The 22,929-nt window shown below is 35.8% G+C and overlaps 2 protein-coding genes across 6 annotated transcripts; one reads left to right on the top strand and one right to left on the bottom strand.

The window, feature by feature from the left end:
- Window positions 1-140: 140 nt before the first annotated feature.
- Window positions 141-9,435, bottom strand: STRS1 (DEA(D/H)-box RNA helicase family protein). The gene is made up of 13 exons (XM_008239910.2): window positions 8,762-9,435; window positions 8,543-8,667; window positions 7,084-7,191; window positions 5,905-5,985; window positions 4,863-4,941; window positions 2,840-2,925; window positions 2,707-2,763; window positions 2,535-2,602; window positions 2,216-2,284; window positions 2,023-2,116; window positions 926-1,090; window positions 732-824; window positions 141-576 (listed from the first exon to the last, which is right to left on the bottom strand). The coding sequence occupies exons 1-13, from the start codon at window positions 9,264-9,266 to the stop codon at window positions 481-483; spliced, it is 1,626 nt and encodes a 541-aa protein (XP_008238132.2). The 5' UTR covers window positions 9,267-9,435; the 3' UTR covers window positions 141-480.
- Window positions 9,436-17,361: 7,926 nt separating this feature from the next.
- MEE21 (PIN domain-like family protein) lies at window positions 17,362-21,637 on the top strand. Of its 5 annotated transcripts, none has more exons than XM_016795830.2 (7): window positions 17,362-17,508; window positions 18,190-18,244; window positions 18,907-19,202; window positions 19,274-19,394; window positions 19,603-19,905; window positions 20,952-21,017; window positions 21,283-21,637. In XM_016795830.2, the coding sequence occupies exons 3-7, from the start codon at window positions 18,919-18,921 to the stop codon at window positions 21,370-21,372; spliced, it is 864 nt and encodes a 287-aa protein (XP_016651316.2). In that variant the 5' UTR covers window positions 17,362-17,508; window positions 18,190-18,244; window positions 18,907-18,918; the 3' UTR covers window positions 21,373-21,637. The 5 variants fall into 5 exon arrangements, with proteins under 5 accessions (XP_016651316.2, XP_016651315.2, XP_088897755.1 ...); XM_016795829.2 differs by having other exon boundaries at window positions 17,366-17,511; XM_089041629.1 differs by having other exon boundaries at window positions 17,366-17,511; window positions 18,187-18,244.
- The last annotated feature ends 1,292 nt before the right edge of the window (window positions 21,638-22,929 follow it).

The raw sequence follows: 22,929 nt of genomic DNA, 5'->3' as shown, positions 1-22,929 counted from the left end.
TAACATGAGCCATGAGTTTTGAATTTAATTACTTTCCACCCTAACATATTAAAATTCGACCAATTTACAGCCTCCGTTAATTTGACTGTTTGGCAAAACAAAACAAAAATTGTTTCAAAATAATAATTTTAAAACAAATAAAATCGCAAAACCCCCACGAGTAAATGTTCGAGAACGCTTTCCAAGTGAAGCTTTCAATCTACAAGTTTCAAGGTATTACACAAATTTGTAAAAATAAATACTCATTGAGCATCCATGAATTACAATTTTAGGGAATAAAATCAAAAAACGAAGAAAAGAAATGGTAAAAGGAACAAAATTTATTCATATATTACGTAGAATGTAGCAAGAACAATATAAAAGAAATAAAAAGCTTGTCCCCAGCGAGATCAATGCACATTAACCCTGCAGCCAGGATCCCACGACCAACTTTATGTCTTACCACAGGAGTGAAAAAAAGGTTTCATATCTGAAAGCGAATTAATTTTCGTCATCAGAGTTGTCAAATGTGATTTTTTTGGACTTTGGAGCATCCACAGGAATTTCTCTGAAGTGAGCCCCATATAGTTTGGACTCCTGCATTTCAATACCCCAAAGAAAGAAGAAAACCAGAAAACCAAAAAGATGGTCAAAATGCCAGACATGGAAGCAGACTAAAAGAAAACATACAATGGGAACATGAATGTGAATTATGCAGCAGGGAAGAGGATGAAAGAGAACCAAATGCATGCCTTTTTCTTAACATGAGTGCCAAATTTCAATAAGTCTTCTGGCACATTTTGCTTGGCTTCTCTGAGAACATTGACCAGCTCCCCAGCAAGTGCCTGCAATAGTCACATAATAGATAGTAGTTGGGCTTAGAATTTTTCTCATATAAAAGTTCTACAGAACTTGTAAAATATAGATTTAATATATTTAGTGTTACCTTGTTGTGATGTGTGAAGAAAGTATGAGCAACACCCTTCTTACCAGCCCGTCCAGTCCGTCCAATTCGGTGGACATAATCCTCAGTAGTTAGGGGAAAACTATAGTTAATCACTACTTCGACATCTGGAATATCCAATCCTCGAGCAGCCACATCAGTAGCTATCTGGAAATATGTTTCAGATCAAATGCACTACATTTTAGCACAGTTCACAGATATAGCTAGAAGAATTTTGAAATATCTCTTCAAACACTAACTCAGACAGGTCCTTCCAAATAGAAGAGTGTGCTAGCCACAAGTTGCCCCATCACAAGTTACATTTTAAATCTGCTAAAAGAAAACCATACAAATAGTTGAGTGGATTCTACAAACCTCCCTGGACTTCCACGACAATACAAAAACATTCCCTTGTTTTGGTAAACATACTCACCTTGCTTGTCCAAGCTATTTGGGGGTCCTTGTCATCATCATTATCTTCCCAGTTTCGTTCTAGTAAAAATTTATTCTTTCAATTTACCTTATTTCAAATTTTCTAACTGAGTTCAAAAAGTCTGGATACAAATTAGGAGTCCCTGCTAGAGAGGATCCCTCATTTTAAGAAAAGAAAATGATGCATGCAGAACTCACTCCCAATGTGATCTCATGATGTAAACTGTCCCCATTTCTTAGACCTACATTCAAGAATCATCCTTACAAAAATCAACAAAATCAGAAACGATTTGGTCATCTAATTGTGACCAAATATTCTGATGCATACAGTGTTTCCGATAAAATGATGATAATCTAATAGTTAAACAGTTCATGTCATTGGATCACATTACAGAGCAGGCCCTAATAATGTGGACTGTTTATCTTAAAGAAAGGGATCCCTGCTTAGGAGACTAATAAGTATCATCAACTAGGTAAGCACTGTATTTTGTTTTATGTGCCTCAGGGAGGTCATTGTGTTTTCACTAAACTGCAATTAGGCATGTAAATTTACTCCAGTTTCAATTTGAAGCAATGTACTTTGCTTGATGCACCCCTAGGGAGGTCATTGTGTTTTTACTAAACTACAATTAGGCATGTAAATAGATCTCTTATCTAGAACAACATACCATCAAGGGACAGCTTCCTTTCTTGAATAGAGATAGTGCCTTAGTACGCTCGGTTTGTGCCTTATCACCATGTATAGAAACAACCTTCCAACCCCTATAAACAGCAATAAAAACCATCAGTAGCTTTCCTCATATATCTTCAGTATAAACGGCAACAACTACCTGCCTTATCACCATGTATCAAGGAGTTTACCCTTTTGTCAGCATATTTTCAACACGAGTAGCTTCCATTTTGTACAAGACAAAAACCAAAACTCGGTTCCTGGTCAGCAGTGTAACATCGGTATTAGCAGGATAGCAACACAGGAAATCAAAATACATGATCAGGAAAGTAACTAAGAATTGAAGGAGGTCCATTCTTGTGATATATACAGACAGGTAAAGCAAGTGGATTCCTTGACACAAAACACACACACACACACACACAACACAAGGTCTGAAAAAATCCGCCAGGGATTGACTAAGGTACAACTTACGTATATAATACCGGGGGATAATGCACCAACACTTACTCTTGGGATTTGTGGTATTTTTCTAGCAAAGTAACCAAGCGTCCATCACGTGAACGGTCATCCAAGACCTATGAGCGTGAAAGGGAAGGTGTCATTGCAGTACTCATATATTTAATTAATAAAATAAACATTTTATCGTCACGTAAGCTTCACAAGTGTTGATAATTTGTACCTCAACTATCTGCATGACATCATGATTGGCAGCTAAATCCTCTGAACCAACAACTACCTGGAGCAAATGTTTATTACTTTTCCAAAGGTGGATAGGAAATTGTTTAAAGGTCATGAAAATTGAGAGTTCGCACCTTAACAGGATTGGGATCCATGAACTCCTGAGCTAATTGATGAACTGAAGGAGGCCATGTAGCACTGAACATTACCATCTGGCGTTCTGCACACAGTCAACAGATGTATATCATCATCACCAGAATGAAAATAGACTATGAAACTTACCCAGCCAGTTAGAAAAATCCAGACATATTGAAATATAAGGTATAAGTTGGGGAGACCCTACATCACCCAAAACTTGGGAGCAAACTTAAATACATACAACCTAACTTGTGGTGTAAAGTCTTAATAGCCTTCTTTTCCAATAAAATCATGTCACAAACTCAAATTTAATGACACGGCTGGTGAAAATAGGCATTGCTTCTTATTTCACATTTAGGTAAGTTCTCAGATTTCTATACTATCGACTACAAAACACCTTTTGCCTGATTATCTACGGCTTGAGAACATCTACAAAGGCCAATTTTGTAGGTCTCTTGTAACTGAATTGCCTCCAGGCCCTTCCATAATTTAACATCAATTTCATTTATATGATTTTCTTAAAAAAAACAAAAAACAGCTTTCATATAAAATAATGATAACCAACAATGCTAAATCTGTACATGTTACCAGATATGTACATATGCCTAAATATAGGTGAGTGGTTACTCCGAAAAATTGAATAAACAATTAAGTAACATATAATGAAGTTCTTATAATTCCTCACATCATTTCTCCATAGGACTATGGAATACCCAAGAGAAAAAAGTAGTTCATAAGTTAATTAAACAAGTAATTGAAATCTTTTAGACTTCATTAGAGTCCTTTATCAAAACTAGAGGACTTGAACACAGCATGATGTCCTTTGAACCAAATTGTTACCAATACCATGATAGATTGGAAAACAAATTTGCAGACAGTACATCCAAATGTTTCAATTCTAAGAGTCCATTTTGTCGGCCTGCGAATTCCATCTAAACAGGTCAAAAGAATCTCTATTACTAAGTGGGCGCTAAATTGTGGAACTTGGTTAGGAAGACGACAAATGAGAAGGCAGTAACAACTTTCTGGGTCTACCACAAGATGTGATAACAAAATCTGAACCATCCATTTTTCAGGTTCCCTTCAAGGATCATTCTTGCAAAAGAATCAAAAAAATTGAAAAATCATTTTGCCATTTGATCAGCATCACAATCCTTTCATTGTTTCGTCCAAATCACTCTTTCGTAAATTTATTTTATCACAGTTAGATGATTAATGCATTTCCAAATCGACTGGTTTTTTTTTTTTTTTTTTTTTTTGGCAGAGATGATCATTTAAGGAGAACTAAAAAATGAAATGTAGTGATTAATGCCCAACTCACTAATAAGTTGGTATTTGAACACTCATATATACACAATACAATGAAGAGCCTTTTGAAAAAGAAAAACAAAACAAGAGGTATTGCATGTGAGTCCAACCTCAACATGATTCAATGATCCATTCTTACGGACACCATTCAAGGATTATAATTAACAAAAGAAATAATAAAAATAATAATAACAACAATGTTCATGACGATAATCATAATGGTCAAACACTTCCTCAATTTCATGATTATTCGCAGATATGATACTTATATGGGATCTAAAATTTAGATAGTTCAAGTCACTAGACCACATAGCAGGGTATCCACTACTATGCGATCCCTTTTGGTTCTCATGAGGAATTAAGAAGAGAACTATCCATATATTATATTTATGTATTTATTATATATAGGAGTTGAGATTCTCTGTGCAGGACGCCCATTCTTTCTAATAGGGCAGACGTGTTGACAAAATCTCTTATGCTCAATTTTATTCAACTTTGATCCCATTTATTGCAGGGTTGATTAGGCATTTTAGAGATTCGAATTTAGGTTTCTTAAAATGTAAAACTGAAACGATTAACCAATCCGAGACTAGAAACCAAAAGTCTAAGCTCTAAATGGTGATCAACCATATCCTGTCTAGACAAGAACTGTATTTATAACACATAAAGAAAGATGGATAAATAAAAAACTATGAATACTATATCACATACCCAAGCATGTCTGGCCCAATATAAAGCGAACTTCTGGTTCAAATCCCATGTCAAGCATTCGATCTGCTTCATCAAGGACCTACAGAAAATTACTGGCCATCTCACTTCTCTGATATCTATAAAGCTACTATAATATTCCATATATATAAAAAAATGAATAAAAATTCACATCCAAAGGCAATGAAATTTAATCAATACAAAAACGGATTTAAAAAATAACTGCAAGTAAAATGACAAATTCAATGTACTAGTGTCTATTAGCATCATAAAACTAAATCAAATCAAATGTAGGTGTTATCAGATTTTTAGAATGGTGCAAAACAATTGTACAAACCCAAATGAGATATCAAAACCTCAAGAGTGCAGCCATAAGTGAAGCATTTCAGGATGTCAAGATGCATTTGATAGGAAAACTGAGAATAAGTTCTCCGAAATCCGTTAAGACTCACTACACTAAGAGGGGCTTGGTTTCACCAAGTCAGGTTGACAGTCATATTAAATAATCACTTCTACTATGTCACGGCTTTCTCACTAGACTTTTAAAATAGAGTGCATTAGCAAGCAGTCAATTCAGGACTGGCTTTCTCACTATACTTCTAACTAAAGTGCATTAGCAGATAGTCACTTCGTTCCTGATGTTGCACGTCGATTGAAAATATTATAGGGCCGCCCATCCATATATATAGATAACATTCTTATTAATACAAAGAAATTTTCAGTTAGCTCTGAATTCTAATATGTTACATTTGGGGACAATCGGCTTATACCATGATCATCTCCAGATCTTCCATACCAAAAGACATTGCCATTATTCCCAGATAGTTTAAATAAATCTTTATAGTGGACACTGGAAAGCATGATTTTCAAATTGCTTCACTTCTAGACTGATTTGCAATTGTTAAACTCAAATCCTAGTTCATGACAATCCAGCAACATTAATCACCATAAGAAAAGGAGCAGACATATGATTGAATCAAGTAAAAGCAGATCCTAGTTGATCATGGTAATTGAGAAACAGGTTTCTTTGGGCAATGTTACTTACCGTAAAAGATACTTCCTTCAGGGAACACACACCCATTTCAATGAGATCCTTGAGACGACCAGGAGTTCCAATAACGATGTCCTGAGAGCACAGAAGAGTGTATGGAAACAAATCATAAGAAGATGAACCACATAATCAATGCAAACACATAAGCTCTACAGAATACAAAGATACAAAAATGCAGAACAGATGGATAAAAAAATATATACTATACAAAAGTAGGAATTTGTTAATTGCCAGAATGAAAACACTCTTATTAAATATAACCAAGTCATTTTAACAAAATAACCTACTCCGTTCGGATCAAATAAAAAACTTCTGCCTCCTTCCTCTCATTCCCTCCCACTGATATTTCTATTTGAAAAATAAACTTAACAAACTCTATAACTACCATGCAATACAGTACCAAAGTGCTAGAGAATATAATCTAAATAGTACACATATATAGACAAACAATTAAGATTTTCAAATGAGAACTTGTTGCTTATTCCTTAGATCATTTTTGAATAGCTTGGATTCAGTCAGTTACATCCTGCCTACCCACTGTGTTTCTTTGACATTTAAGTTTTAATGAGTACCAATATTTGATACAACAATTTTCCAATATTTCATTTTGGTACTTTTCACCAGAAATGCCCTGTAATTTCTCCGAATATTATGTTTTGTCAATATTACCATCTACACTTCAGTATCTTCAGCCCCTCCATATTTCCGTCAACATTAATATTCAATACCGTGGTTGTTATATGACCCGCAAAATAGGGAAAGCAAAAGAGGGAAACTGTTGAGTACATCAAGTACAGGATCAGCTTTGCATAATAGAATCCTCCATCATTTTAACACAATTAACTACAGGCAAAGCTTTCAATCAAAAATATAAAAAATTCCATAGATCATAATGGAGAAATTAATAGGTCTCCTCATAATGTCTGTGCAAAGAAGGACAAGTTAGCATTAAAATTTAATCCAGAGAGCCAACCCGATCATGATGACCCAAGTCACAAGATTACTGATCCAGTTTAGAAATTGAGGTTGATTCTGATATTTTCTTATTCAATTGCATATAGTGTCAACTGTGAACAAGTGTGAAGTCTAAATGAAAGGGAAGGAAGAATTTCATGAAAAATCAAATCAAATCAAATTTGTGCCATATATAATCAAACGAATGGAGTATCTTACAACACCAGACTTCAGAGCAGATATTTGAGGTCCTTTAGATGCTCCACCATACAAACAAACTGATATCACACCACAAGGTTTCCCAGCCTCAAACAGAACATCCGAAATCTGCAACCAGATATAAAACAAATGGTCAGTCCCCCTTTTCAAGAACTAACCTTTAATTAATCCAATTAACAAAACACATGACAAAGCAGCAGCTAAAAAAGGAATATGTGCAAGAACAACAAAAAAATCAGTATGACCAAGTTCCAAACTGGTAACAAAATCCACAAATTGTTTTCACTCTATTATTCATAGACACACCACCCATATTGAGAATCCTTTGTATGCTTAAAAACAATTCCCCTTTTTTGTTTACATTGGGAGCAACGGAACCCTTGACCTATCCTAATCCAAACCCGTTCCCCACACACCCTCACCACTTGGGCTAACCCCAAGAGCTAAAAGTAACTCACCATCATTGACAAAATAGCGCATAACTATAACTGACTTCTACATTTTTGTCAAGAAATGTAGACATGAAAACCAAGCTCATTATTTGTGCAAATATATGGGTTTTTTTTTTCCAATAAACTAGAGAGAAGCCCAAGTAAATCAATAAATACACCTCATGTCTGTGATGAGAGACAACATTTGCGTCAATGTCCGCGGATCATATGCTTCCCTGTTTAACTGAACTGTCACTTCCAAATTAATTTGCACAAGACTAAATTTTTAAGCCCTTAGACTTGTTTATGTCACTACTACAAGCACCCATTTTTTTCTTTCCAGGTTTGACCTATCAATGTGAACATAAGAGTAGCACTAACATTGGTTATTAATGAGCAACAATGTAAAAGAAGGTTATCATCTTTTCTCAGTTTTCTGGTAAGTAAATGTGCTATTTGCAGTATCTCTGTTCAAAATTGATCTGTGTATTATTATAGTGGAATATATGACCATCTCTACTCACTAAGTATGTGAGTGATACCCCTTTTCATTTTCTCGGATAAGAATAAAATTCTTGAGAAGATTGTCTGGATCATATATTGTCACATACTATACAATCTTTTTCATTGAATTTACAGCACAACGATATCTCTGATTTCCAACCTTCTTATTTTCTAGGTTTCCTTTAGGTCAAGTATAACTGCAAAACATCCCATCAACATTACATAAGAAACCTGAGCATCGCAGCCCATCACCATATACCTATGGCCAATGATTATAAATGCCGACTGGCTTTACTCAATTTTCAAGGACGTAGGATCTTAGAGAATTTAAACCTTCCGGAAACAACGAAATCTTGGAACCCTATGCTACAAGAGGTGAATTGAATCACTGAAATACTCAATGCCACCTCAGAGACACAACTCACCGCATAGCATATAATTTCAATTCTATGATCCATACCGAAAATAAAAATGAGAATCAGACACTAGTTCACATAATGCATCTTGGGTTAATAAGCACGTACTTGTTGAGCTAACTCCCTTGTGGGTGCAAGTGCAAGGCAAAGAGGAGTTCGGCCCTTCGAAAACTTACCCTTCCTCTTATTTAAAACGTGCATAATAGCAGGTACCCCAAATGCCAAAGTCTTACCTGCACAAAAAGAAACAGAATTAGCTCGACCAAACCAAACAGCTCACAACACAATCCCAATTTCAACTCCCAAAATCCAAACCACAATACGTACCTGACCCCGTTTTCGCAATCCCAATAAAATCGCGGCCGTCCAATAAGAATGGCCATGCCCGGGATTGAATCGGAGAAGGACTCTTGAAATTCTCACAGCACCGCAAAACCTCAGTCGGAAGCTTCGCTTCCACAAAGGAATTCAATGACCTGTATTTGGCTTCATTCGCATCTTTCCCAGTAACCACAACAACCTGTTCTCTAGATTCACCTTCGTCGGCATCCCCATTTCTCTGTGGCTCCTTCACATTGTTTTCGGTTTCTTGCTCCTTATCTTTGGGTTTCTTGTGCTTCTTGTTCTTCTTCTTATTAGAATCTGAGTTATCTTCTTGAGGGACAATTTCTTCCAGCTTTCTCTTGGGACTGAGTTGGGTTAGTTGGCCTTGTTCTTCTTGGTCTTTGTTTTTCTGCTTCTTCTTCCTCTCAGCTTTGGTTTCGCGAAGGTTTTGGGTTTCCTGAGCTTCTGGTTCGCGGAGATTGGAGAGGTCTTTGAGTTTGCGACCCATTATTGAAGCCGAACGAACTGAGCGCACCTGATAACGGCGGAAGCGGAGCGAACACAGGGCGTTTGGTTTTTCAGAGGGAAACCGCCTAAGGGGTTTATTCTAGGGTTTTGACCTTATGCATACACGACCAAAACAACTTTTTTTTTCTTTTTTTGAGTTTTTCTATTTAAACCTCAATTTCTTTGTTCACCCTAACATTTAAAGGGAGCTTTAGTTTTAAAACACAATATAGTTTAGGGTGATTTTATTGGCACCTCATTAATTACTCTTTACACCCCCATATTAATTTTAAATATAAATAACCTATTTTACCCTTGTACACAATTACCGTTAAGGACAAAAAAAATTAAAATTAAAATTAAAATTGCTCACTACACCCCACATATGTTCCTGCAACCCTACTTTGACTTTTTTCTCAAACTATCATGTTCCTAAACCCTAAACCCAAGATTTATAAGTTTATACTGGTGAAAAAATATATTGTATTTATTCATGAAGGGTGAGATTGAAGTTAGAGACGCTTCGAATGAGGTACGAGTTTATTTTTTGGCGTTTTGCAAGTTTAATATTTCATAATCATTGGTTGTGTTCAGACATCAGATCGAACGCGACAGATAATTTCGGTGGGATGCCACCGAAACTTTGCACCTTTTTCGGTTGGATTTCACCGGTGAGAAACTTAATATTCGGTGGGGATCCACCGTAAGATGGAACGTAGTTCAGTGGTGTACTACCGAACTTTTACCCGCGTTTCAGTGGCATCCAACCGAAATTTATTTATTTTTTCAGTAACTTATTGCCAACCACAAATTTAATCCAAGCTATTTTAATCTTACTCCCATTGAATGAACAAAATCAAGGTGACGCCCCTACTGAAGGCAACAATGTGGAAACAGAATGTGTAATGGACTATAGTGATCAATTCACAACTTATTCGGTAATTATTTATCTGAAATCCTTTTTAGTATCATTAACGTGGCATTAATGTTTCAAATTTTATATTTAAATAATATGAGTTTTATGTGTAGATATTCAATGGTAGAGATGCATTACTTCGATGGGCTCGTGAACAAGGAAAATTGAATAATATTGTCATTGTAATTAAAAGGTCTGATTATGGAGGTGAGGGCAAGAGGAGACCTCGTGTAATACTTGCTTGTGAGAGGAACGGTAACTATAAGTCTTGCAAGTCTAGTGAGACAACTGATATAAGATCGGATGCAAATAGTGATATGAAAAAATGTGCTAGAGACACTAGTACCAAGAAATGTGGATGCCCATTCTTGTTAAAAGGTGTCAATATTGGTGATGGGGATGATTGGAAGTTGGAGGTGGTTTGTGGAGTACACAACCATCCTATTTCATAGTATCTTCAAGGTCATTCATTTGTGGGGCGACTTACTGAAGAGGAGAATGCCTTGTTGGTGGACATGTCTAAGAGTTTGGTGAAACCCAGAGATATTTTGGTCACCATTAAAGATAGAGATGCAATGAATGTTTCAACTATGAAGACAATATACAATGCTAGGATCCGAAATAGAACCAAAGAATTTGCACGAGGCTGGACCAACGAAGTCTATACTTCTGCACGTCTACCGATGTTGTGCCATTGTCTCGACGTGGAATCCAACGAAGTGCACGAGGCTAGACCTCTAAATAATCAAGGTCATGATCAGGGACAACAACACCATGCATGTGCTCATACACCCATGCCTCCAGCAAAGTCATGTACCCAGCAATCACCTTAGACCTCGAAGCTTGGCCTAATTGTCTATACAACCATGCTAAGCACCTAGAACCCCATGAATAACCAGCAACACTATCAAGGTTTCTAAGTAGTCTAAGGTACACAATTTGGACTCTCGTGCCAGTCTTGTCAACAAACAAAGTGCAACCCAAGAGATATAGCAAATATGCCTTGGCCGAATAGATGATGTACTCCTCTGAATCTGTGTCTGAAACATTGGAGAATCGCGCTCTTAACCATGACAAACTCACATACTCATCATTGTATTTGTGCAATTGTTCAGTAGCCTCTTCATCAGTCACTCCTAAGTACTTAACTAACAACTCAAAATTTGTGTCGTCATCATCTCCAAGAGGAGCAACCGCTGCACCAGACACAGGAATGCCTAAAATAGATGACACATCATCCAATGTGATGGTCATCTCACCAAAAGACATGTGAAAGGTGTTTGTTTCGGGATGCCACCTCTCAACAAATGTAGACACCACAATCTTATCAGCATTCCGATAAGAACACCTAATAAGGTGCTCTAATCCAAAACTCTGAATGTACCCTTTGAATATACCATTATTTGGATTACCCCACCAATTCCACTCACGAAGGGTAGATGTTTTCGACATGCACCTAAGGGGCTCACGTTCCTAGTTAAACCAAAAAAACAAAATTAAGGTTAGTTACCATGAACCAGATTTATATTCTACCTTCTATTGTCACAGTAAAACGACTTACCTGCTTATTCCAAATTGTAGCTGTTATGTGAGTTTTAAAACTCGTAAGTAAAGATGGATCAATGGGACCTACTCGAGATGGCTCAGTAGGCTAGGCATGTACCTCAACATTACTATCCTGAGCAGTAGCTACATCTTCAACCTCTGCGTCAACATTACTATAATCAGTAGGAACTACATCTTCAACCTCTGTAGTATCCTCAATGTGATCTTGGGGAGCCGCTCTCTGTCTCCTCGCTGAGGCCGTGGGACGTTGTCTATTAGGTCGTGATGATGAAGCTTCAGTAGAACCCCTGCGAATCCTCTTCATATCTAAAAATAAAAAATATTAAGTACACACTCAGAATGTATTCGGTACATAATCACTAAAAACGAAATAAATTCGGTGGACAATCAAAAAAGAATACATATTTGGTGGAGTACCACTGAAAAACCGAAAGAAATTCGGTGGAGTCCCTGAAAATAGAAACAAATTCGGTGGACTACCACCAAACAAGGTAACAATTTGGTGGTAACCCACCGAAAGTACAGTTCAATTCGGTGGACTACCACTGAAGCAATGTAATCATTTCGGTGGCAATCCACCAAAACTAGAATCCAATTTCGTAAAACCAGGTTCGAACTACCCAGAACCTTGAAATCAAAATCAAAATCAGTATCAGACTTTGGCTTTTCAAAAGTGAAATCAAATGTAGGCTTAATCAACACTTAGAAACGTAAATATATAAATCAAATTTGAAATCAAATCTTGAATAAGGATTTGTGAGAACTTGACCTTCAATGGCTTTTGGGTTTGCAGAGATGGAGATGGGTGTGATGGTTCTGTTTCAGAGATGGTTCAGGTTTGCTGGAGGCGATGGCAAAGGGCTTCTTCGATGGTGAGCAAAGATCTGCGATGGCAATGGATGAGTTCTTCGATGTTCTGCGATGCAAGCAAGCAATGGCAAAGGGCTTCTTCGATGGTTCTGCGATGGAGGTTGGTGTAAATGGGATGGGGTGTGTCTGCAAGAGGAGAGAATTTTTGGTAGGGTGTGGCTGGATATCAGATGGGGTGGGGTTTGATTTGGATGGGGTGTGGCTGAAAGGGAAGGGGGTTTTCGGTGGGTAGTTAGGGAATGGGGTTTATGAGGGCAATTTAGGGAAAAAAAAAGGGGTTTAATGAGTAATTTGAAATTTTATTAAAATTTAGTGGGGTGTAAAGCGTAATTTATGGGGTTCATATAGAATTACCCTATAGTTTACTAATTTGGAAGATATGGATACAATTTCATCTAATTAACATAACATCAAAAACCAAAATGTAGTACCTAATTTTACAAAAATATCATTAAAAAATATCAAAATTACCTTCAATGCCACTTCTTCTAAGGCGTGGCCGCCACTGCTCTTCGTCAGCTTGTCACCATTTGCAGGGGACCAACTTCATTACCCTTTATTGACCTTTAAAAAAAGATTGTGTGTTATTGAAGGGACTCAAACCTTGAGCCTCAAAGAAAGAAGACTCACTCACAAACCACTACACCAAACTTTATGTTGTAATATTTATTCAGTTATACAATATTTATATAAACAATCAACAGTTTTTAAAAATAAAATAAAAATCATTTCAACACATATTCACACAAAAACTGCAACAAAAATACTATATAGATATCAATTATGTTTAAAAAAAACAAAAATGAAAACAGCTACAAAAACAAATATTAATTTTATTGAAGCAAAATGGAGGAACCAAGATGAAAGTACGAAAATGGAAACTGCAATGCAGAAACGGAAACTGCAATGTAGAAAGCGAAAGAAATGCATAAGAAACGCAATACAAAAATAGAAACTGCAATGCTGAGTTTAGGCAAAAATGCTCAGCTCTAGAGTTAAACAAAACACAACTATATTTTTTTTATTCAATACATGTTGGTAAAACTACAATGCAGTTTTCAAAAGTCCAATTTTGAGTTCTCTTGCTCTTGGGTAGTTCTACTCTTCCCTTGCTCTTCGGACTTGCATCCTTCCCTTACTAAGCAGCCAAGTAAAGAACTTGACTTTAGGTGGTTCTCAAGCTTCCACATTTTCTTAAGTAACTCAGATTGAGGGGGAGTAGGATTGTCTTGCATTTGAATATTATAAGCACTCTTGATGGTAAAGAATCCATTTGGGTTAGGACCCCAAACCAATTTACATTAGAGATTGGCAAAGACACATATAAATTTTGTCAACCACATCTTCATCAAGGCTCTGAAGAAGTTTAGTTCTATCCCAAGTCCGGAGCATTTGGCTTGGTAGAAAATTATGAAACTTTGATACAATGATTTTCAATGTCTTTAGTTTCTTCTCAATTAACCTTGTGCTAAAATTCATTCAAAAAATTGATTTTCAGTTGAAATCCTTCCAAGAGTGCAAAATATTTAAAAATAAGGAAAGTAAGGTAATAATGCTCTTTTTAATTAACTTTCCCTACAAAAACCAAATATAAGAGGTATAAAAATATAGGAAATAATACACTTATCAAAAGCATTGTGAGAGATCTTGATGTTATTAAATCTAAGGGCAAACGTTCAACGACCAATGCTCAAGGTGTCCAGCGAAAGCGGAAAGATCCTCGATTGTGACATAATAGTGGGGCGGTTGGAGTATCACAGGGGGTACTGTAACGAATCCAGGTATTTGGAGTTACGAAGGTGTGGCTGGAGCACATATTGTGTTTTCTGGTTTGTGCTTTTTGGCAGCTATCTGGCATTTGGTGTATTGGGATCTAGAAATATTTATTGATGAATGTACAGGAAAACCCTCTTTGGATTTGCCTTTGTTTGTGGAATATTAAATTCATTTATTGGGATGCCACATGTATCAATTCTAATATTTGTGAGAATCGGATTTCGAAACTCACATTATAGTGTCCAATCAAAATAAAATTGGAAAAATTAAATATTAGAATATTACATTCATTATACAAATTCTTTTGGATTTTTCATGACAAATAGGAATTAATAATTCTTAGGGTTAGGGTGAACTACAAATACTAAACCACTCTCACGTGGCAAAGCAATATTTACTTTCCCCCTCTTCACTTCCTTTCCAGCTCTCTTCTCTCTGATGGCTTCTCCGAGCTCCGAAATTTGTTTTTGATTAAGCATGGCAACACCACCTCCCATAATTGGAACAAGTGTTGTTGGAAACTAAGAATAACTAAGTTTCTTACCTAAGAGGTACGATTAATCCTTCTTCTTTATAGTTCATTATTTATCACTGATTTTACATCTATGTCCGGCTTACAAGAAGAAGAGTATTTCGGCAATGAAGCAGAGGGTTCTATTGGTGGGACCAGCCAAAGATGCTTGATATTTAGGGGAGAGAGTATCGGTTCAGAGCCTTGGCACTCAACATGCATATGTCTTCGTGATACCACCAAAGTCTATGTTGGTTGATTATAGACTCAACAAGGATAAAATTGCTTTATACTTAAAGGCAAACCAGCTTCAGAATGCACAATGGTCGGACGTGACTATTAAAAGTTCCTTGAGAAGTTCATCAAGTACATGGACTACACATCTAATGAGCATGATGTATAAATTCTAATATTATAATATGTGCCTAGTACTTCTGCCTTCAAAATACCATTTTGCTTATCATAATACCATAAAGTTTCACTCATTATGTGGCTTAGAGAGTCGACTTGCAGTGGATTTCACTTTGTTGGGGTCGACTATTAAATTGCCTAGATGGGGACCAAAGTACAGGACACAATTTGTTAAGATTCCGCAAAGCTTGAAAACTCCTTACTAGATTATACCATAAAATGCAACCTACGTAAGTCATTAAACAATACATAGCTCGTAATTTGAATTTCAATTAATGATGGTAAAGGTGTTTTGGGTTTTTGGTGATCTAATAAACCATATGGTTTTAATGTTGAAGTCCACATTGGAACATATATTATTGTTTCCATTTATAGGTCCAAACTGAAATTGTTTCAAGGATATTGCAAATGATTGGTGGGTTGACATCCTTACTTTATGACAAGTGTGAGGAAGCAAGTAATGAAATTTGGGCTTTGAGAAATGCAAGGTCTGTGCCTAATATGGATGACTTACCTCATTAGCTTTGTTATTGGGAATTTTAATTGTAATTTTTGTTTATTGCAACAACAAGGTAGAGGTCGAGAATATCATAGTAATTCTCAACCCAACTATGGAGACATAGAGAAGTAGCAGCTTGAAAGATTCAAAATTATTCCAATAATTGCAGGATACACGAAATACAAATTAATATGGTTGTCATACTTGTTGGTTGCAGGAAGTATGGTCAAAAAACAAACATGATGGTTTCACTAGCAAACAAACATGATTTGGAATTGAAATGCTTGAGAAATTTAACTTTAATTGGAATGTTTGGAATTGTAACTTTAATTTTCTTCAGGTTGTGAATGCTTAAGAAGTTGAGGAGGTTGTGAATTTATTTATTTAGGTTGTGAATTATATTTTTGGGTTAAAGTATGCTTGAAATCAAAAGGTTCTAAAAGAAGCATTAAAATTAGGCCTAAAATGTGGAAGATTAGATTTTTATGACACAAATAGAACTTGCGGTTTTAAACCGCTAATTCACGGTAACCGACCGCTTTTTGTGGTTTCAAAATCACCATACATAAATAGTCGTCTGTTTGTGATTTGGACAAAAATTCGCGGTTACCAAACCGCAACCACCCTAACTGAAATACACAAATGCAATCCACAAAGGAGCAAGTGGTCTAGGGTTTAGGATTTATAAATTACCGACTTTTTATAAAATTTCCTCGACGTCCATCACGACGTCGTTCCACTGCTGCCCCAAATGAGTTTTAACACTCAATTCAACCTTCAAACCCTAAGGGGTCGTTTGGTACGGCAGAGTGTCATGGACTGGACTAAATCTTGGGACTGTCTTGGATTGAACTAAGCTGGATTAAGTACTGACCTATGTTTGGTGCTACGTCGAACTAAGAAGCTGGATTGTAAAAATAATGAAGACCTATGTTTGGTGCTGTGTTGGACTAAAAAATAATTATTGTAATATTTAAATTTAATTGAATATTTTCACTTAAAAAATATTTAAATTTAATTAGGGATATTTAATTGGGGTTGATGTGTGAATTTTTTATTATAAAAATTATTTAAAAAATTAATTTTTGACTAAAAAATAAAAAAACCATTATCTCGTTCTTTCCTCTTCCTTCCTCTCTCTCCCTGGCTCTGCCTTTCTTTCCCATCTGTCTTCCTCTCTCTCTCTGGCTCTGCCTTTCTCCTTCTTTCTTCTCTCTTTTTACCTTTCTTTTTTTACAAATTTATAAATAAACTCAATCCTAGACATGTATTTATAAAAAAACCCAAGCACTATTTAAACATAGAAACACACCCAAAATTAACCCCAAAGTTAACTTTTTTGGGTGTGTTTATAAATAAGTTTTGAGTGTGTGTAATGATGAATTTTGGATGTGTTTATATATTTAAATAATACTTGGGTTTTTTTATAATTTCAACCTCATTTTGAGTGTTTTAACTCCCTTCTTTTTTCCCCCTTTTCTTCTTCCAAGTTCACTTTTCTCTCCCTCTCTCTTCCCTTTCCTTTTTCATATTTTATTTCTTTCGTGCCGTTTCCCCTATCTCCCTCTCTCTCTTTAGATATACTTGAGAAGGCATGAAAAGCAGAACAAGGTCACTGGAGCCCAACTAAAGCTTGGGACCAAAAACAGCCTGAGCCGCAAGATACAAAAGAAGGAGCAAACGAAGTTGGAAAGGTGGTAGGGATTCATCAACAAAATCATCTTAATTTTCTTCCTTTTCTCTCTTCTTCTTCCTATCTCTTGGCTTTCTCTTGTTTTTTTCCCTTCGTTTCTCCAAGTTTTTTTTCTCACGTTTCTCTCTTTTTCTCTGGTTTGGATCTACTAGGAATTGAGTTTTTGTGTTTATGGTTCCATCTTCATATGAAAACAAATAATTTATTTTTTTAGGGGAGACCGCCACTGTGTGGTTCCATTGGGTTTGAATTGATGGTGGTGGTTAGTCGAATTGATGGTGGTGGTTAGTCGACTTGGTGGTGGTTGATTTTCTCCCAGACGGTGCTGGTTTCAGCCTCGCTGTTCTGCGAGCTCGCTATTTTGCGAGCCGTATTTCAGCATCGTTGTATTGGGCCAGCGAGTGAGGGTTTTTTTTGGTACTGTTGGCTATATAATCTTATTTAAGTTGTCCCCCTTTGTTACCAAACATGGTTTTCAGGAGTTATTTAACCTAATCCCATATAGTGAGGCCTACCAAACACACCCTAAATCCCCAACCCCTAATCCTACCCAACCTTCACCCAATCCGACGGAATTCTCTCTCTCTCTCTCTCTCTCTCTCTCTCTCTCTCTCTCCATTTTGTCTTGTACAAATACATACGACCGAATTGGTGAAACTAACTGAAGAAACTTTGACAGCAGCAACAGCAGAAAATACGTCCTCTAATAATAATCGTTGTCTCTTTGCTGTTTAAAGGTCAGTCCCTTTGCTCTCTTTAGTGATCTTTCTGCAATTCATTTCTTTATTCTTCTTTGGGCCTTCTAATTTCTACAGTTCTTTGTTCCAAGGATCAAAATTTCTGTTCTTTTCATTATTATAATTGGACCAGTCTGATTTGGTGTTCATGTGTGGTTAGTTGATTGATTGTTGCAATTTTGAGTTTTACTTACGTTATTTTCGGTTTTCGATTTGATGTTCATTAGTCATTTCAAGTTTGAGTTTGGTCATTGAGATTGTATGGTATGGACCTTTTTGTGCTTCACTATGAATCATCGTTTTGTTAATTAATATTTAAGATCTTTCTCTTCAAACTAAATGCTTTGCACTTCCACATTTCGCCCCTGACGCTAAAAATTCCTGGATCCACCACTGGTAGTGCATATCAAACATTGTCTTTACTGTACATTCATTCTTGACATACTGTAGACAAATATATTTAGTTTGGAATCCGGTTGGGAGGAAATTGTATTATATACCTTACTTAATTAAATTGGATTATATATATAGCTTTGTGAGACTCTGTTTCTTTCAGTTGATTGGTTTTACTTTTGTGAGGATGCAGCATATGCATCATTTGCTTTTTCTTTAATCTGTTTTGTTTATAAAGTTTAAGACTGAAAGGATTATCTCTGCTGCAGTAGGGTAGAATTATGAGAGTGAAAAAGCAGAGGAGGCACAGGAAGATAGTGCGGTTCTACACAGCATGCTATGGGTTGAGACAGCCGTACAAGGTGCTATGTGATGTGAATTTTGTGCATCACCTCGTCGTCAATCGCATTACGCCTGCTGACAAGGCCCTCTCTAATATCCTGGGTGCCCCTGTCATGCTTTTCACCACCAAATGCGCTATCAGTGAGTTGAAAAAGCAAGATCTAAGGAATGTTCCTTCCCATTCTCAGGCTCTTGAAGCTGCAGAAAGCCTCATTACTGCAAGGTATGCCTCTCTTTTTCTTTCTTTGGATATTATTTCATTGTTTCTTACATGGAACTATGTTTATTTCTCAGGTGCGATCATGAGAGAGCCATGAGTGCTGATGATTGCATCATGGATATTATTGGGCAGAATAATCCCGAGCACTTCTTTGTTGCTACTCAGCATGCCGATCTTCGTGAGAAAATTCTCAAGGTTATTGACTCACTTTATTTCTTACCATTATTTTGGCAGTTGTCGTTGTTGGTGTTACTTTTTCCACGGTATATCAGTTGTTGCTCTCACATTTACCCTCATAAATGGCATCTTTGCGTTTGCTAAGCAATCTGGTTTGATGCGTATTACATTTGTCATATTGTATATCCTTAAGCATGTATCCATGGAGACATTTTTTCACTTGCAGATACCAGGTGTCCCTGCTATTTATGCTCTGAGAACCGCTCTTTTTCTTGAGTCCCCATCTTCCGCCCAACGGCAATTTGTCAAAACTTCTGAAGAACAACGCTTGCATATGACTGACTTGGAATATAAGATGTTGACAAAGGGGACAAATAATATGTCGACTTCTCATCAAGAAAAGGATCGCTCTGATGAAGATGGTTTTGGAGATCAGAACTTGGAAGTGCAGGCTGTAGCAAAGAAGCACACTGCTAGGAAAGGATTGGGTTTGAAGGATAAAGTTCAGTTTAAGAGAAAGAAGGCAAAGGTATTACCAAACTCATTTCTTTCATTTTCCTGTATATTTATTACATACATTTTTTTTTCTCTCCTTCTATATGTCTGCTTATACTTGATCTTATGTAAGGTGTTAGAGTTCACCCCATCTAACTTTTTTGATATGGACTGCACATAATATGAAGTAGAATGTTGGAAGGACATCTGTTGTGTTTATATGGATTATGAAAACTCTTAGAATTTTTAGTATACATGGATAGGCCTTGGTTTAGGTGCATCATGGATTGACATTAATATGATTTATTTCTATTACACCATTCTTTATGATGTGTATATGTTTCAACTCTATTCCCCATTTTGCTTACCAAGATATGTATCCCAGTTTTGGCTTGTTTAACTACATAATGCCCGTCTTATGTAGTTAAACAAGGCAAAAATGAGATATTTATATCAAGATATCATATTATGCAAGTAATCGCATGAAAAAATTATTTTTCACTAGGAAGATGCTTCGCCGGATCTACATAAAATTTGAATGCAATCTTATTCATGCACCTGATACTTGAAGGAAGATAATAATGTATGATCGTAGTTAGAAGCCAATTTTGCTGATTACCATGCAAGTCTACAATGTTCACCCAATTCTATCTTCCTCACTTTCTATGCATATATATTTTCTTAGATGGGGGACTAGACTCTAATGAATGCTACAAAAGTGAGTAGTGTTAAAGAACTAAGATAAAATAAGAACTGTTTAATCGTACAGCCTGTAGTTTCCTTATTCAGTGATTAGTTATTCATTTCTTGTTCTGTATTCAAATTTATTTTGATAGCTCTTTTGTAATGGACAATGTTGAAATCAAAATCATTTGCAAGCCAGATGTTTCTGGGAATGTAATCATTTAGCTGATGTTCAGTGTGTTGACATATGTTATTTTTTTCAAGTTTGGGTGAAATTAAATAGAAATTGATTGGGATTAATATGTTGTCGATGCATACGCTAATACTGTTAGAAAATGGTTCCTTAAGATGCTGTTTCAATGTTTATGACTTTATTCTTTTTCTTCCACCTTGCAGGGTCCAAACCCCCTTTCGTGTAAGAAGAAAAAGACTTTGAAAAACACAGATCTTCATTCAGTACAGGTGAGCTTGCAAATATTGTTTCGATGTCTCACTATCCTTCATGAAAATTGCATGCCTTTAACTTTTAGTACATGTGGCCCATGATGAAACTGATTGATATCTCACATTAGTTTACAAAGCTCTAAACTACAATGTAGAATCACCTGGAAATTCAATTTCAATTGAAGCATGGATAGAAACATTTTCTGATCTTTTGGGGAAGAGATAAGACATGATCACTTTCTCTTGCTTTGTGTGTCTTTTAATATTCTGAAGTTTCATGCAGGAAAGGAAGGATGGAGATGCTACTTTGAGGAGTCGTAAGAAGCGCAATAGGTCGCGGAAAAGCAAAAGGCCTGTCGAGGCAGATGGTTAATGTTCCTTGGCTAAAAGTTTTGAAATTTGGCTTTCATTGGATGACGGGTTGAATGAGCACGCTGTACTTTGGTCAATTTGGAGGGAGATGATTTTTTGGGTTATATTAGCTTATTTGTGTCTCCTTCAAAGTTGGGAGTCATTTTAAACTTATTCATGTTTCCTTCACAGCGAAAATGAAGGGAGCTCGCTCACACATGAAGCCATAGTTATAATTTACATTAAAAAAAAATCAAAAGCAAGTGTACCCTTTTTGTTTTTTTAAATTATTATTTATTAAACAAAGTAGACTCAAAATAAGTGCCACAGTAGAGGGAAAATTAAAAAAAGGTGCCCTTGAAAAAACAGACGCAAGGAAAAATTCTACCTTTGAAAACGAAGCCTTCAGATATCCTTTACCTCTTAAGAATAATATCGATGTCTTAGATTTCAATTAAAACCCGAAAATCTGCTTTCGTAATTAAACATTTGTAATACAAATGCATTGCTACAATTTCAGTTTGAAGAACAGAAGCGTATCCAATAGGATAAGTGGAACTTGACATTTATTTTTGGCCTCATCCTGGTAATATTTTTGGAAATCATTTTCGCATGACATTTTTAGAAAACAAAAATGAGAAAATGGAAATGCATTTTGGAAATTCAAGAATTTGGTAGTTAGTTTAAAAAACAGTTTCAAAGAACAAAAATAATGAAAATACGTCTGCCAATAATTCGTGAAAATGATAAAATCAGTGAGTATGCCTTCAGCTTGACGATTTTAAATTTTGTTTTTGACATAATATTTTCATGCATATATATATATATATAATTTATAAATTATATATATATATATATATATAAATAATAACAAAGCCTCATTTTCTATTATGCATTTAATGAACCAAACATATTTTCCTAAACTCAACTAGATAAAATTTGATAAGAAAAAATAGTAACAAGTAACCAAAACACAATTCTATGATCTATGTGTTCCTCCAAATTATCACATTAAAGACTAGCTAAAAAACGGTATTCATAGTCATACAAATCTCTGGACAAAATATTACAAAAACAAAAAAAATATAATTAAGAGCCTTAGGTAAAATCACGCCACAAATCTGCTGCAATCTTATCTCTAGGGGTTGCAATCTGTGCAATGTTTCCTGAAGACATATCTATATTTGGTGTTGCCATAATTGAAACTCTTCAAACATCCTGTCACGAAATGCTTCCATTCTAATAAAATTTTGTAACACACAACATGCAATAGGGATATATCGTTGCCTTCGTGGACAATATTGTAATTAAAAACAAAGAATAATAGATAAATCAAAACAGTAAATTAAGACCAATATTCGAGTTTAGGGAAACCAGTAATTAAACCCAAAAAATTTCAGGAGTAATAGAATTTCTCTATATAAAAAATTAGGAGTAGTAGATTCATGGTTGCGAGGTATTCCAAGGAGAAAAATAAGAACTAGTAATTTTCATTTTACTACGTTGAAGTTTACTGAGTTTCAGCTTTCGATACATCAAGTTTTTTTTGTCTCAATCGCATACATAACGTTTATTTTCG

Source organism: Prunus mume, linkage group LG7 (genome assembly GCF_029339155.1).
Source record: "Prunus mume cultivar Tortuosa linkage group LG7, ASM2933915v1, whole genome shotgun sequence".
Lineage (NCBI taxonomy): Eukaryota > Viridiplantae > Streptophyta > Magnoliopsida > Rosales > Rosaceae > Prunus > Prunus mume.
The sequence above is the reverse complement of the archived record's forward strand: the minus strand, read 5'-3'. Positions and strand labels throughout refer to the sequence as shown.